The sequence below is a fragment of the Rhincodon typus genome, chromosome 10 (assembly GCF_021869965.1).
Source record: "Rhincodon typus isolate 14 chromosome 10, sRhiTyp1.1, whole genome shotgun sequence".
NCBI classification, from domain to species: domain Eukaryota; kingdom Metazoa; phylum Chordata; class Chondrichthyes; order Orectolobiformes; family Rhincodontidae; genus Rhincodon; species Rhincodon typus.
In genome coordinates, this window is record NC_063341.1 from 36,862,423 (window position 1) to 36,879,849 (window position 17,427).

General features: G+C 40.5%; 1 protein-coding gene across 1 annotated transcript in view; it reads right to left on the reverse strand.

Annotated features, from left to right (window-relative positions):
- oma1 (OMA1 zinc metallopeptidase) overlaps positions 1 to 17,427 on the reverse strand; it is a 65,781-nt gene that overhangs the window by 42,443 nt on the left and 5,911 nt on the right. The window contains exons 3-4 of the mRNA XM_048601903.1: positions 11,004 to 11,232; positions 1,522 to 1,695 (exon numbers count right to left, since the gene is read on the reverse strand). Of these exons, the coding sequence (XP_048457860.1) occupies positions 1,522 to 1,695; positions 11,004 to 11,232 (403 nt within the window). The remainder of the gene's footprint in view (positions 1 to 1,521; positions 1,696 to 11,003; positions 11,233 to 17,427) is intronic.

Sequence of the window (17,427 nt, forward strand, 5' to 3'; positions counted from 1 at the left end):
ACCAAATTGCAAGGAAAAACAATGTTTGTTAAACATTATCGTGTCTTGATGTGACTTAAGTATAACCATGTTCTGGGAATGGCTTCACAGGCTTCCTTCCTGCAAACTCCATAGGATTCCTTTCCTAATCATTTAAAATAGCACATAAATTCAGTAAAATTAATATGCAGCAAGTGTAAAGATAGAAATATCAACAGAAGGACAAGCAAAAAGCAGTAAACCTGTCCCATCCAGATAACAAAGCATCCACACAAATTGTGCACAATGTGCTGATTATTTTTCTTTTAATGGTGAATAATTTAGTTTAGAAGCATTCTTTCTTTCTCTCTTTGGTCAAAACATTTTACATTTTAAGGGCAGTGCATTCTCAAAATCATCAGTGTTGAGTCGGTTTGAAATCATGACATGGTACAGGCAAGGTCAATTCCATCTTGTAAATATGGTCAGATTATGGTAGTAAATCAATGATGAAGAAACACAACCACTGGCACAAAAGGAACATCCAATGTAAATGTTTTGCCACTGGTACACATTATTGAGATGAAAGGATGCAGATCAAATTGAGCACTGAATTTGTATTGGAGCTCGCACATTGTTAAGTAGTTTTTGCCGTGGAAATCACTAATTCTTCTATTTTTAACTGATATAGTCTGCAGGAAATTGGTCATTAGCTTGTTCCTAATGAACAATTAATTTTATATATATATAGGTTAGTTTTACAGTACAAAAATATTATTTCAAACTTTGAAGTATATGTTCTAATTGCTACCAGATGAAAACACCATACTAGGATATATCCTTAGAAAGATCTTTGCTCAATATGCAGATCCAATCTAAATAACATGCTGAAATCACAAGAGCTATGTACTTGTTTTTGGTAGTAAATCAGATTGTAATGCAAAGAAACTCTCTTTCCTGCAATATTCACTCATATTGAGTGATGCACCTGCTGTACTTAGAGGCCCAACAATGCCAGGATTGGGAATTCAGCAACACCTGGGAAATTGAAAATGAAACTATGCCCCTTCCTCATGATGTTGTCCTATGCACTGATGCACTACACTCCATCATTTGTAGATGGTTAATGATAACTGATAAAGTTCACATTATTGTCACCAGGAGGCCTTAATTAAATATCACTTTCAGCTATATTTTAGAATAAAATTCTAATTGGTATTTATTATTGGGTCCTGCTTCATTGTACAAGGTAACATCAAGTACAAGTTGATGAGATTCTGAATTAATTGGAATGTGACACGGATTAAGTTGGACACTTAACAAAAGCTGAAGCGTTAGAGACACTTCACTGATTAAACACTGTAATGACATGTTAACTGCAGAAAAATACTAATCAAGTAAGCCACAAGAGGATAGAATAAGGAAATTATTTTTTAGTTGTAATACAGAATTCATGACTGAATATGATAACTCAGATATTGCAAAGATCCCAATTAAGCTGTTAGTGTAGTATAGTAAATGTTTACATCTTTAGCCTGAAGACATTTCATGGTTTATTCTTACTGGCATGACAAAGGCATTTATCTCTGGATCTTCAACAACATTAATACTCCATGTAGTTTCAGAAACTCCCGGGATATCTTTGTTTTTTTCAACCAACTGGTTTAAAATAAACTGAGTGGTTTTATACATTGGGTCAGTCACAGGTAGAATTTTATCCTTGTAGCTCTCCAGCACCTGAGGGAGGAAAGAAATAATGAGAAACAAACATGGTTTCAGCATCTATTCTTCAAGGTAAAGTTCATCCAACAATTCATTCAAAAATGTTAAGATGATAATTAAGCTGCATTAAGTGTGTGTTTTTCTCCCCAGGCCTGTGAGACCTCCTGGGCCACACCGTGACTGAGCTGGCCTTGCTCCCCTGTCTTTTCAAAAAGCCACTATAAGCCAGGCGCTGGAAAATAAGAAAGAATAGCTAAGGCATGATTTCCCCCTCCACTTTCCTTCCAAAACACCATGGTTAAGCTTAAAAATTATGTACAATGGGCATTATCAAAGTTGCATTGTTCCATTCCAAGTTCCCAGTCCACCAATTGGATATCAAACTAAGTAGGAAATCCATGTAATCTAACGTTGGCAGCACCACGGGTTCAGTGACTACATGAGCTATGGTACCCCTTGTCCACAGTGACTGCCTCCCTCAACATCTCCAAAACATTTTCTTCCTTCCTTTCAAAAGCTCTGTCCCTATAACTGTAAGACTGGTACCTCCGCAACCTTTATTCACTGTCTGAGTATTCTGAAGTATCTTGAGATACAAAATGAGCACTGTGTGTAAGGAGTGGTTACTTTACAATACATTACGAGAGTGACTACACTTCAAAAATAATTCATTCTCTGTAAACACTTTTGGGTCTCTCCGAAGTAATGAGAGTCATCAGCCCTGTAGAAATGAAAATTCTTTATTTAATTATTGTCCTTCATGCACTTGAGACAATGAAGTACAGTGTGATGTTAAAATACACCTTGTAAGAATTTACCTAGCTGTACTCACTCATAGCACACTCCAGTAACCCCTGTACTGATAAGTTACACTGTGCTACTGTTTATCAGAAAGTGGCTAATCTATATGTTGGTGTGTAAGAGAACAGAATCATGCAGAGTGTCATGTTTTAGAATTAACTTACATTTCCTCAGATTCTCAAAATGAGTTATTTATAAAAGGTTTATATCTTTCTCTGTATACTTTGCAAAAAGATGAATTTGTGAAGGAAGAATTTGCATCATTCAGTTTAATCATAACCAGTCTTATCCTCTTTTATTAAAAATTACGAGTGCTTTATATCGGTCTCATTTTTCCAACACTAATTGTCAGATTTTTTTAGTCATGTCAAATATCATTTCACAAGTTGCTGAATGGTTTTGTTATCATCCTTACATTTTGCTAAATTTGATTCCTGCTCCAACAAGTAAACAACAGAATAAAGGTGCTACATTTTACTAATGCTTTGTGGTGAGTTAAGTGCATTTGTTCTACACACAACCTGACAGTCTGACAAGCTATTATTTGGTGAACTTAAGGTTTATCAATCCATTTATGCAGCAAATTATTTCTGATGTACAACATATAATCATAAGTGTATTGCTGCTCAGTGTCCTGGTTTTACATACAAATATATGGGGAAGAAATTCTTTAGACAGTGTTTCAAACAGAAAATTCTTCTGAATTTGTAGCTTTTATTAAGATATACAGTTTTCAGAATTGCAAAGAATAATCATTGCCATTTGATAGTCTTGAAAGTGTGGATGTATTTTTTGCTGAAATTTTAATTTAGATAAATGTGAGGTGCTGCATTTTGGAAAGGCAAATCAGGGCAGGACTTATAAACTTAATGATAGGTCCTGGGGAGTGTTACTGAACAAAGAGACCTTGGACTGCAAGTTCATAGTTCCTTGAACGTGGGGGCACAGGTAGATAGGATAGTGAGGAAGGTGTTTGGTATGCTTGCCTTTATTGGTCAGTGCATTGAGTATGGGAATTGGGAGGTCATGCTGTGGCTGTACAGATCACTGGTTAGGCCACGTTTGGAATACTGCACGCAATTTTGGTCCCCCTCCTATAGGAAGGATATTGTGAAACTTGAAAGGATTCAGCAAAGATTTAAAGGATGTTACCTGAGTTGGAGGGGTTGTGCTATGGGGAGAGGCTGAATAGATTGGGGCTATTTTCCCTAGAGCATTGGAGGCTGAGGGGTGACCTTACAGAGGTTTATAAAATCAGGAATGGCATGGATAGGGTGAATAGCCAAGGTCTTTTCCTCAAGGAGGGACAGTCCAAAACTAGAGGGCATAGGTTTAACGTGAGAGTAGAGAGATGTAAAAGGGACCTAAGGGGCAACTTTTTCATGCAGAGGGTGGTGTGTATATGGAATGAACTGCGAGAGGAAGTGGAGGAGTCTGGTACAATTACAACATTTAAAGGGCATCTGGATGGGTACATGAATAGGAAGGGTTTAGAGGGATACGGGTCAAATGCTGGTACATGGAACTTTAGTTGACAAAGGGGCAATGCTCCAAAAGCTTGAGCTTTCAAACAAACCTGTTGGACCTGGTGTCACATGAATTCTGACTTTTTGAACAAGACATAATATTTGTAATTCTGCAGTCCTCCAACATCATTGCCAAATTCAGGGAAGGTTGAAAGACCCAAAATGATTCTAAACCAAGTTCAGAGTTAAAAACAAAATTCTGCAAATGCTGAAAATTGGAAATAAAAACAGAAATTACTGATAAGTACTCAGCAAGTGCGGCAGCATCTGTAAGGGCAGAAACTTAACTTTTCAAGGTAAAAATGATTCTTCTTCAAGTTTCAGAAGAGTCATATTCAAATCAAAACATTAACTCCATATATGACTCCAGAGCTGCTGGGTATTTCCAGCATTTTCTGCTTTCATTACAGCAAAATAAGGTCAGGTAATCTTCAGATTTCGAAAGAGCACATTGTGAAATTCGTGCAGACTCTCTAGGGCAAAAATTGTAAACTCAATGCGGCTATTGAGAACTAAACTGAAAGTTTCTGAAGTTGCATTTTTTCTAATTCCACTGAAAATGTATATTTTAATGTTATTAGTCTCAGCAAAGGAACCTTTACAAATACACCATACACAGCTATAAAATAAAAATTACAGTGGCACACTACTAGTTCATGAATTTGTTAATTTGGCAATGTCTTTGCGAGCAGCAAGGATGCACTTGTTGGATTTCTGAATTCCTAATCTCAGCCTTGTGGCTACCCAGCATTCTCATGATGTAGAGAAAATAATTAGAAACGGGGTAGTGTCCTCACTTAGGCACAATGAAGATTTTGCTTTGATGAGAAACAGTAAACTAAAATCCAAGTGAAAACTGCCAGAAGTACGAGGTATTGAAATTTGAGTTTTCAACGTTTAACCAATTTGGAAATACCTTTAAGAGTCAAAAGCCAGCTAATTGCAACTGACTCCATCAAATTTTAATAACAATTAAGTTGTACTCATTAAGTCAAAAAACATCTGTGGAAGGAGAAAACAGAGTAAATCATTCAGTTTAAAGGCCATTTTTATCTCTGTCTGCATAAATGCTGCCTGACTAGTAGAATATTTCCAACATTTTCTGTTCTTATTTCAGAATACAAAATTCAATGACCAGAAGAAGTTTGGTTCATTTTTTGAACGTAACATAAAACATAATTTAGTTATGAAGAAAATAAATCTGTTTTCAAATCTAACCTTTGATATTCAGCTTTACCCTAGTACTCTGTGGGAAGCTGGGGAAGTGATTGCTGAGTCCCTTGCTGAGATATTTATATCATCAATAGCATTAGGTCAGGCGCCAGAAGACTGGGGGTTGGCTAACATGGTGCCTCTATTTAAGAAAGATGGTAAGGAAAAGCCAGGGAACTATGGTCCTGTGACCTGACATTAGTGGTGGACAAGCTGTTGCAGAGACTCCTGAGACAGGATTTACATATATTTGGAAAGGCAAGGACTGACTAGGGATAGTCAAAATGGCTTTGTGCATGGAAAATCGTGTCTCACTAATCTGATCGAGTTTTTGAAGTAGTAACAAAGAGGACTGATGACGGCAGAGCAGTGGATGTGATCTATATGGACTTCAGTAAGGCGTTTGATAAGATTCCTCATGGTAGACTGGTTAGCAAAGTTAGATCACACTGAATACAGGGAGAATTAGCCATTTGGATACAGAGCTTGCTCAAAGGTAGAAGACAGAGGGTGGTGGTGGAGGGTTGCTTTTCAGACTGGAGGCCCGTGAACAGTGGTATGCCATAAGGATCGGTGCTGGGTCCCCTGCTTTTTGTCATTTATATAAATGATTTGGATGTGAACATAGGAGGTATGGTTAGTAAGTATGCCAATATCACCAAAATTGGCGATGTAGTGGACAGCAAAGAAGGCTACCTCAGAGTACAACGGGATCTTGATCAGATGGGCCAATGGGCCGAGGAGTGGCAGATGGAGTTTAATTTCGATAAATGTGAGGTGCTGTATTTTGGAAAGGTAAATCAGGGCAGGACTTATAAACTTAATAGTAAGGCCCTGGAGAGTGTTGCTGAACAAAGAGACCTTGGAGTGCATGGTCACAGTTACTTGAAAGTGGAGTCCCAGGTTGACAGAATGCTGAAGACGGAATTTGGTACGCTTGCCTTTATTGGTCAGTGCATTGAATATAGGAGCTGAGAGGTCACGTTGCGGCTCTACAGGACACTGGTTAGGCCACTTCTGCAATACTGCATGCAATTCTGGTCTCCTCCTATAGGAAGGATATTGTGAAACTTGAAAGGATTCAGAGAAGATTTAAAAGATGTTGCCAGAGTTGGAGGGTTTGTGCTATGGGGAGAGGCTGAATAGATTGGGGCTATTTTCCCTGGAGCGGCGGAGGCTGAGGGGTGACCTTATACAGGTTTATAAAATCATGAGGGGCATGGATAGGGTGAGTAGCCAAGGTCTTTTCCCTGGGGCAGGGCAGTCCAAAACTAGACGACATAGGTTTAAGGTGAGAGGGGAAAGATTGAGAAAGGACCTAAGGGGCAACTTTTTCACACAGAGGATGGTGCGTGTATGGAATGAGCTGCCAGACAATGTAATGAAGTCTCATACAATTACAACATTTAAAGGGCATCTGGATGGGTATATGAATAGAAGTGTTTAGAGGGATATGGGCCAAATGGTCGGCATGGACGAGTTGGAGCAAAGGGTCTGTTTCTGTGCTGTACAACTCTATGACTCTATTTCTCTCTTCCTATCACAGCCTGTTTGGCCTTCTATCTATTACCATATATCCAATTATAGTCACTGCCATGTCTGAATATTCCTATCTTGTGCCTTCCAAGCTTCAAAACATATTCTCCCTTTATCCTGAATTTCCACTGTTTGCAGCGCCTTCGACACTGATTCATTCTTTCCTATATCTTTAAAACAAACTCCTTATTCCCTGAGCCTTCTCGTTCTCTCACAGACCGTTCAAAACTAAGCTTGGCACTAACACTGACTGATACTCATCATTTATGTCCATTTCTTTCCTTAATGGCACACTCAACCTTAAACCACGTGCCTGGTGATATATTTCTTAATTTAGAAGAAAACTATAAAATATATCCTGAAACGAAACAGGGAACAATTATATATTAACTTTGGTGTATTTTTTCCCTCTCTATTTTCTAATTTTAGTAAAATGTAGCTGCTAGTGGAAAGTTTGAGGCAATGGGCTGGACTTGATGGTGTATCAAGGACCCCTCAGTTGGGGGTGGACAGTTCCCCCAGCAGAACGCTGCTATGCAACCATTAAATGGCTGATTGTTATAGGTAAAGGTAGGATTTTCTCCCCTCTTGGTCAGGCAATCCCACCTCAAAAAACTGCCAGGATTAGTTGCAGGGAAACCTCCTGCTTACCACCACCGTCAGCAAAGAAAAATATTGGGCTGGATAGTCAGTATAGGACTCTACCACTGCTAAGTAAAGTATCAGTGGCAATAGGAAGGCAATTAATAGGGAATTAAAAGCTGATTTAAGGGCCTCAATTGGCCTGATGGCACTCCTGCTGCTGGTAAAACATGGTAGGTGCAAGGGTAAATGGGTAGGCAGTACACAGGCCATCCACTGGATTTCACATGAATTGAGATAAGGTGAAACTATCCCCTTTTGCTGCTATATAACAAAAAAAACCCTGATCACTGTTACTCTCATTCCAAAAGTTTTAACGGGAATTTTATGATTTTTTTTTAAAAGTGCACGAATGAAAATAAAGAAGCACTTTTATAATTGCAGATACAGCATGAACAGGAAAGTAATCTCATAGGGATTAGGTTTAGTAAATTAGCGGAATGTAAATGAAGAAATAATTGATCCAACTGTAAAAATACTGCATAAATCATCTCATTTTCACTTATCAAAAACCTGAATACCCTGGAGGCTGCAGCTCCTGTCAGTCTGTAAGCTTTTCTTATAATTGTACTTTGTTCTTATTTAGTTAAATTACGGCAGGAGAAAGTCTGATTTCCATATACAGAAGTGTACAAGTAGTCTCGAGTTAGGCCACAGATCAGCCGTGACCTCATTAAATAATGAAACAGGCTTGAGTGACTGAATGGCCCACTCCTCTTCCTATTGTGGATCAGAGAAGTCAGTAATGTGCTACAAATCTGGAGTATTCTTTCAGGAATGCCTACACTCTACTAAAAAGGAATTGCATTGAATGTGGGGCTTATGAATTTTCATCGGAGCTAATACAACAAAGGGACAAACCACAAGACAGTGGTCAATGAATGGATTCTGGACTGAAGGGATAGAAGTAGTGATGCTACTACTATAGTAATGCTCCACAGCGTTGTTGTTTTCAATGTATCTGAGACTGAACTGGGAAATAAGAAGTACAGCGTCACAATTTGCACAGGATACAAAAATAGGGAGCATGGCTAATTGTGAAGATCCAGAAATATATGGAAGCATAATATCTAAATTTCAGAAATATACAAAGTTTTCAAGCTACAAAGAAGCTAAAGTGCAGTGATTGAGAGTATTGGCTGAAGTACATCATGTAGTTTATACAGCTAATTAGTGCATTCATTTATTCAGATATACTGAAAGGATTAATCACACAAGTGATCTGGAAGGCTGAAGTACAAAACGTTTCATTACTGCATTGCAGCAAGAAACAATGCTGGGAGAAAAAGCAAGTCTGGAGGCAAGTATAGTGATTGTAACAAGGTCAGCCAGGTAAAGCTCAGAATATGAGTTCCCTGACTGCGACTGTTAATCTGGTCCAATCAGGGAGCCCTGGCTGACAGATATAAACAGGAGTCCCAGAAGTTTTTTCACTCCAAGAACTGGCTCTGAGGAAACAGGATCAGTGTCAAGGACTCTTCACATGTAAGTAAAGGGTGACTTGGTGCCAGAATACTGGCCTTCATGGAGTTATTTTAGTGGCAATGATAGAATGGCATCAGCAAAGTCCTAATTAAATATTCAGAAACTTTTCAGGAAAGTCTAGGGACTATCCAAGGAGCCAAGGCCACCTCGCATGTTGACCAAGCAGCAATTCCACGATTCTGCAAGGCCCGCCCAGTGCCGTTTGACTTGCAGGAAAAAGTAGAGGCAGAAATCAGAAGGGGGGGGAGGGGGGCAAATGATATAAGGAACGCTAATGCCGGACACAAGACTCCGCAAAGCGAGACATTTACTTCAGGGGACAAAGTTTGGTGTAGGAACCAAGGGAATGGCCTGCATGGGTAACAGGAATGGTCGACACAAGGTCAGGTCCAGTGACGTATACAATTTAGCTAGCTGCAAGTATGTGGACCGTTTGAAAGCTGCAAACTCACAGTGTGGGAGCAAAGCATGCTCAGCTCCTCGACTGCCTTGCCGACTGTTCCTGAACCTGTGGGTTCTCCCTCTTCATCAAGCATTGAAGATACCTCAGATTGCAAGGTAAACATGACGGATGTCACTGCTGCGACACCTTTGCCATCTGAAGAGCAGAAGGAATTTCTTCTGAGAAGCTCTGGGCCCAAGTGGCAAGCTACTGTGCGTTACATGCTGCCCATATCAAACGCAGAGTTGGAGGAACCTGACCAGTGCTAAAACAACTCAGCAGCATCTACAAAAAAAAAGAACCAGCCTATGTTCTCGGACTCAGAGGAAGGGGATGTAGTAATTATAATGAGGTCAGCCAGGTGGACAACACAGAATGAGTTCCCTGGTTGGGGCTGTTAATCTGGTCCAGTCAAGGAGCCCTGGTCGACTAATATAAACAAGAGTGTCAGAGGTTCTGCTCCATCTGAGACCAGGTTCTGTGGAAGCTGGATCAGTGTTAAGGACTCCAGATGTAAACAAAAAGGGGTGACATGGTGACGTGGTACCAACCTCTGTGGAGTTATTTCAGCAAGAAAATGACATGGGTCAAGAATTCACCAAGGGTGCTTCAAGAGCATCTTACAAACCCACAGCCTCCATTACCCAGAAGAACAGTGACAGAAGATGGATGGGAATACCATCACCTGCAATTTTCCCTGCAAGTTACACATGATCCTCACATGGACATATACTATCATTCCTTCACTGTTGCTGGATCCAAACCTTGTAGTTCCCTCCTGAACAGCATTGTGGGTGAACGTAAACCCTCCCATGAACTGTAGCAGTTCAAGGAGGTGACTCACTACAACATTCTCAAGGGTACCTGAGGTTGGGCAATAAACGCTGGTCTTGCCAGCAATGATCACACCCCTAAAACTAAATTTTAAAAAAGTGACTTAGTGAGGCTTGAAATGGCTTCAGGAACCAAAAGGTTGGTGTGTGTGCTACAAAAGAAAACATCAGATGACATGGCAAGTGCCTGAAAAGATGAGAAAAATCCAGGAGTACACACATTCGGCAAAGTGTAACACAGACCTTGAAAACCCCTAGGATGACTACATTGCAGACACAAAAGACCAGAGGTAGCAAAGATGCTGGATTTCTTTCTGCCAGAGGAAGCCAATAACAGGAGCAAATGAAGAGCTGCTAACAAACATATTAAAGGTGCAAAAAAATGAAAGTACAAAACAATTATATAAAGAGCTTATGTGCAAATAAAAGAGAACTGGCAACAAAACAAGGGAGGCTTGGGCATCTGGACAGAGTCATCAATGGTAGGTGTATCAACATTTCTGTGTTGAAATTCAGTATGTGATTAATTATGGGAAAGCCTATTAAAGTGCCATCTACTGGTTCAGAGAGAAATTATGACACAGGCATAAATGAATAGCTGCTTTCAAAAATTTTTAATATGAGAAGTGCATGTTTATGCAGAATATTTCAATGACACATATTTGGATATAGGTTTTAGATAATAAAATATTGTAGATTTGGGACAGACAGACCATAAGCACTTAGTGGAATGTAATGCTTTTTTTTTAAAGACAATAAGTAAAGATGTCATCCAGGATAAATTCGTGTTGAGAGACCGCGGGCTACAGATATAGTTTAGATATTTTGTATTGAATACCTACTTACCGATTGGTACTCAAATTCAGCGAGTTGCAGAAATTGTCGTTTGCTGAACATCAGTAGACGAGTGCGTCCTGTGATAGGATTCTTGTCTAAGTGGGTCCAAAAATATATTGCAATCAAACATGACAGACTACATATGCCGAACAGAATTCTCCACTTGTTCCTTTTCACATAGTCTTTAAGTAGCTCCTGTTTTTCAGGAGGAAGAGCCTGCCACCATTTCCGTATACTCCTGAATGCACACAAAATAAGTTTGTTACAACCTGGCAATTGTTTATGCTCTTCTGCACAATAGACACTGTAAGATTGCTTAAATTCTGTGTGTTATACATATGCAGTCATCTCCAGTTACGCCAATGCAACTGACTTTTTTTTGGCTTTAGTCTGTACTCTGTCCTTTTATCTTTAGGCTAAAACATTGAAGACAAAGGTTTCTCACACCTCAGCAACAGCACAAAACGAAAATCCAATTAACTGACAGAATGGCCATTGATCTCAGACTGCTCCATAAAATACCAAGCTGAAACTAATAGGACTGGGTGCAATTGGTATAATTCTTCAAAGATCAAAAGTAAGGCAAATTTTCTAGCAAAATAAAAGCAATGAAATGCAATTAAAACATAGCCAGAGTCAGTGGTTAATATTCATGTAAACCATCATAGAAATCAGAGAATCCCTACAGTGTGGAAACAGGCCATTCAGCCCAACAAGTCCACACCGCCCCTCCAAAGAACATCCCACCCAGACCCATTCCCCCACCCCTGCATTTCCCATGTCTAACCCACCTAACCTAAACATCCCTGGGCACTATGGGCAATTTAGCATGGCCAATCCACCTACTCTGCACATCTTTGGACTGTGGGAAGAAACCAGAGCATCCGGAGGAAACCCACGCAGACTTGGGGAGAACATGCAAACTCCACACAGTCAGTTGCCTGAGGGGAAACTGAACTCAGGCCCCTGGTTCTGTGAGGCAACAGTGCTAACCACTGAGCCACTGTGCCGCCTTGGACCCTATGAGAAATGTGCCTTCCACAAATTCATAACTAACTATGTACACCTTGCATATTTCTGATTTATAGATGATGTGTTTACTATACTTGAAACCACACTGCATGCAAGAATTTTCTTACACGTCTTCATGAGCTACAACATACGTGCAAATTCACATTTGAAATGGAACAGTCAAATGAGTTCCTTTTCTTCGATGTCCTAGCTGAGCAATCAGCAAAGATTTCTCTGCTACTGTCTATTGCAAACCTACCTTCACTGGTCAGCATACGCACTGGGATTCCTACAGTTTCATGCGCTATAAGATTATAAGTCAGAATTACACCATACAAACCTGATGTGGAAAGGGGCACAAAGCCATTCTGTAGGATAATGGCTACCCTGACTGGATCATTTCTCACTTTTATTGTGCAACTCATGGAAGGCCCAAAGGCGATCACTTTAATCTTGAAAACTACCCAGTCTACCTCAGATTACATTGGAAAGGTAAGATATCTCAAAAGTTTGAGCACTAGGTGGAGCTAGCTATTTAATGCTGCTACTATGTAACAACAACGCGTGGCATTCACCATGAACAGGATGCTGCCACCAAGATGAAAAAAACATTCTGTCTATCATACAAATGAGTAATATGGTATATGACTTTCAGTGCCCATGTGGTGCCAGGTACATTGGCCATACATCCCACCGACTGGTGGATCATCTCAAACAGCATGTCCCTACGTATTTCTGGACCCACTTAGACAAGAATCCTATCACAGGACGTAATCATCTACTGATGTTCAGCAAATGACAATTTCTGCAACAAGCAAAATACTGACTGTACCAACTAGTCCACATTTGCAAAACTCTCAACACTGTTCAACATTAGAAGTGACTCTGCAATTGGATAACATCTGCTACATAAGCTTGAATGTATGAGGAATTACACTGACATCTAATTTAGGATTGTTAGTCCGATTGCAACATTGTACACTTGTTTGTCCTGGAAGCTACATACTTTAACATACAGAGCACTGTTCTTTCCAGACAGAAATAACATGTACATGTACTGCATTGTTCCAATTCAACAAATTCAAATCACTGGTTCATCTTTCATGGCAATGTCTTGATCAATAAGAGTCAACATGTCTGGTTTAAAATTTAAACAAAGTCTGACTATTAACTCTCCAACAGCAGTAATGTAATGGATGCATGCTCCATGACAACACCTCTGCCAAGCACCGTCCAATGGCCAACCAATCAGCACTCTCTTCTCATGCAGTATAAATGTTGGTTTTCCCCTTTTATTTGCTTCCTTGTGAGTTGTCCTGATGAGTGCAAGACAGAAAGCTTCAACAAAATGTATTTCATTTCAACAATACTCAAGTCTTATGCTACCAAATGACTAAATATATACCAAGCAAACAAAACACCTCCAAAATGAAAACAAAAATGTTGCTTAACCCTTGCCTAAATAACAAAATAATTCCAACCCAAATTAGCTATCATAATTTTTAGGATTACGTAACAATAGATCATTCCAGCATTCAACTTTTCCCTGTCTTTTTCAAGAGACTCCTAATATCATAAGGATTTATTTTATTACAACCGCTCTAAATGGTACTGTGCCAAAGGGGAAGTGCGTATGTAAAGAAGAGTGATGCATCAATATAAAGGACTGTCCATCGAGGCGAGTCTTGAAAAGATATCCTGCTCAATTACTCCTTGGTAGCCTTCAATCTCATAAAAAGATGGCTTGCACCAAAGTATCAACTTGGGTTAACACTGCCTGATGTGGCTCAGCAGACCCATTCTGAGATGGCATTTCTGCCACATTTGCTGCAGAGGAACATTGCACGCTGAGGAAATGCATAGTTTGCTGGCCTCTCTTTCATCTGAGCCCGCAGCCAACTGAGCTTTTATTTTTTGCTCACAACTTACAATGCTCTTCTAAAACAGTCAGCCTCCAACTCTAACTGCATTCCCAAGATTTTAATTTATTTAGTTTGGAAGAAATGTTAGTGAGGAATTTCTTAAAGAATTGTGTAGATTTTAAAGTGTCCTTTGATTCCTGATCTGATGAAGACTGAAGGATTTCCAAACTTCACTGTCAATAAAGAAATATGCACTAGACAGCAAACAAGATGTTCACTTCTCATCCAGGATCAGATGGGTGTCATTGCTAAAGATTTCATATGACGAATTTGCAGCTAATTTCAACTAAGTGGTCCCCTGGAGGGAAAAGATGTCTCAAATAATGCGGCTCTAGATGTATGAAAACTAGTTTTCTTTCAAAAACATGATTTAGCATCATCTAAACTTGAAGAAGAGGAATTAGTAACATGAAAACTATTTCCCACTCCAGTGGGACTTTGCGGATCTTCTCAAACTTTACTGCATGCAAAGATATGCAAGAATTGTTTTGTTTAAAATGGCATTTTCTCTAACATGAAATCGTTAGTTAAGCTTCTTTGTTGTGCACATAAAATGATTTCTTCAGCAATTGGTTGGAAAGAACAATTCACTCTGGGCCTACTTAAATAACGCACTAATTCACATCAACTCGCCTCATTGATAACTTTCCCACACCAATGATGCCCCTTTTCACACAATTCTAAGTTCAACATACCACTTGCTGTTCCCAGACTAACACGCCACGCATCAGATATCTGCTGAAAGATCAGTATCCCCGGTGCCTGCACCAGATTTGAACAGACACAATGCATCCAGAAGGGCAATGGCATTCGAAACATTAGGATCGCCAGGGATTCAAAGACCCACTGGCCTGGGTCCTCTGCAAAACATGGGTTGGTCTGTAAGCTTCTGGGCCTATGAAGAGCCTCACACTGGTGGATCCTGCAGCTTCCTCCCTCACAGGTTGAGACACCAGGTGTGGTCATAGCCATTCTCTTTCCCATTGTGCAGTTTCAATTTCGAGCATAATGGAAAGGGATAGCGAGTGGTCTTCTGGCAGTGGTTTCTAGTCTCTGCCTGTACATGTCAATAAGGCCCAAACATCTAGATTTCCTTCTTGATATCCGTTCTTGAGAACCTCCTCGGCTTAGCACCTCCCCAGGTCTCCATACAACCTGTCTATATGAGCCTGCACCTACTTTGCACCCCTCCCCCACTCTCCAAGCTCCTGGCATATCAGTTTACCATGTCAGATGTGGTCATACACTGTCCCTGGCCCCTCCACTTGAAGCCAGGGTGCTCCTGACTGTGGATGAAACACCCTCCCAAGTCCCATTCCCATTCCCATCAATACTTTATCATGTTTCCCCATCTTACAAATACATAATTTCTCCTTCAAAACTATCATTCTACCCCGTTCCCCCCCATTCTGCAGCCTTCAATCCTTGCAAATTTATTCCCAACTCTCCTTTCCATGGCAACAGTTCCCTTATCCCATAACTTCCTTCCCTCTAGGTTTCACTGGATAGACTAGACAGACTGACTAGAACACGTTAGCAACCTAACCGGACAGCCCTGGACAAGAACAAAAACAGAAGTTGCTGGCAAAGCTCAGCAGATCTGGCAGCATCTGTGAAGGGAAGGACAGAGTTAACGTTTCGGGTCTGGTGGCCCTTCCTGTTTTTTCCTTCACAGATGCTGCCAGATCTGCTGAATTTTTCCAGCAGCTTCCGTTTTTGTTCCCGACTTACAGCATCCGTAGTTCTTTCAGTTTTTATTTAGTATTTAACTCACTGCCACATCTCTTCTAGGCATGCCCACCCTGAAGAAGTTCTGCTCCTCTCTCCGACCTGTTTTTCCCTTCACAAATGCTGCCAGATCTGCTGAGTTTTTCCAGCAACTTCTGATTTTGTTCCCAATTTACAGCATCCGTAGTTCTTTCGGTTTTTATTTAGCCCTGGACAAGAAGTGCTTGGACCCATAACTGATGCCTGTATATCCGCCCGACTGCATTAATCATACTGGCTGCTATGGGGCCATAGATCTTACCATTAATCACTCCCCAATGCAGAGGCATGGACCCTCTGACTGAAAACACCCCTATCAGATGCCGTACTATGGCCCATTCCCTGGACTGGAGGCTGCTCTTGACCTACTGTGCTGCAGCCCCGGCTGATCAATGCCTCCATGGACTGAGCGTGGTATTTTGCAGCATATCTGCTGTGTAAGCTGTTGGTACATGGTGGAGCTGCAAGCTTGACCTAGCATTTTGCCATACAGCAAGACGTATGCCCTCTTCAAGGCAAGCTTCCTGGATGTGTGGCTATATGAGTAGCTACGGCAAGGTAGGGGATTCTGTAAGTATGCAGACAGATGCTAAATGAGTGAGCACTAAAGAGCGAGCACTAAAAGAGCAAACGAGCAGCCCTGAAACACAACCTGGTCCAATCCATGTGCTGGCTGCCTGTTCATGTATGCAAAGTGTCCTTGCAACAGCCTTTCAGTGCCAGTCACTAACGTGCCCCACAATACCAGGAGGTTCTTGAGGAGATGATAAACATCAGATGTCAAACGTCCATGGATGATGGCTACATTTCCTCTTTTTTTTATTAAAAAGTCTTTTTCTGCATGAACCTCCACAGTCCATCAGTGGCAGCAACATCTGAAATCGGAAGTCAACACTAGGAATAGCACTGACATGCCACCTGATGCCCACATGGAGCATGTGCACAGTTTACAGGGAACTTTGAGTGAGGGCTGTCTGCCGTTGTTGAGCAGTGAGCAAAATGGAGGCTCTTCGCAGCCAGCAGCAAGGTGAAATCACCAAATACCTATTCTGACTTACAATATCAAGGAGGAGGCAAATTATAGAGTTAACAAGGAATAATCCTCCATAATTTGCAACTCACTATTCCCTAGTAAATTTCTCGTTTTGACACCCAAAATTTAGTTTAAAAATGCAGTCAGTTGTTCCTGACATTGAGATAGGTATTGTTGGACTTTTCAGACAATTCAGCCAAATTTTTCACTATTGTCCAGGCCATGGTAAGATTTTGGTCCTTGTCTTCTATTAGTTAACCAAGCTCTATCCATGCGAATGTACTGCAACAAACAACATGGGGTTTTATCTTATTCAGTAGCCTTACTAATGGAGTCTTATTGAATGCCTTTTGGAAATCCAAATACATTATATCTAATGGTTCCCCTCTATCTATCTTGTTTATTACGTTCTCAAAGAATTCTAAGAAATTAGTCAAGACATTATTTTCCCTTTATGAAGCCATGTTGAGTCTGCTTGATTACATTATGTACCTCTAAATGTTCTGCTATTGTGTCCTTTATAATATGGTCTAACAAGGTCAGATGTTAAGCTAGTGTGGAGCTGGAAGAACACAGCAGGCCAGGCAGCATCAGAGGAGCAGGAAAGTTGACATTCGGGTCCTGACCCGAAAGGTCAACTTTCCTGCTCCTCTGATGCTGCTGGCTGCTGTGTTCCTCCAGCTCCACATTGTGTTATCTC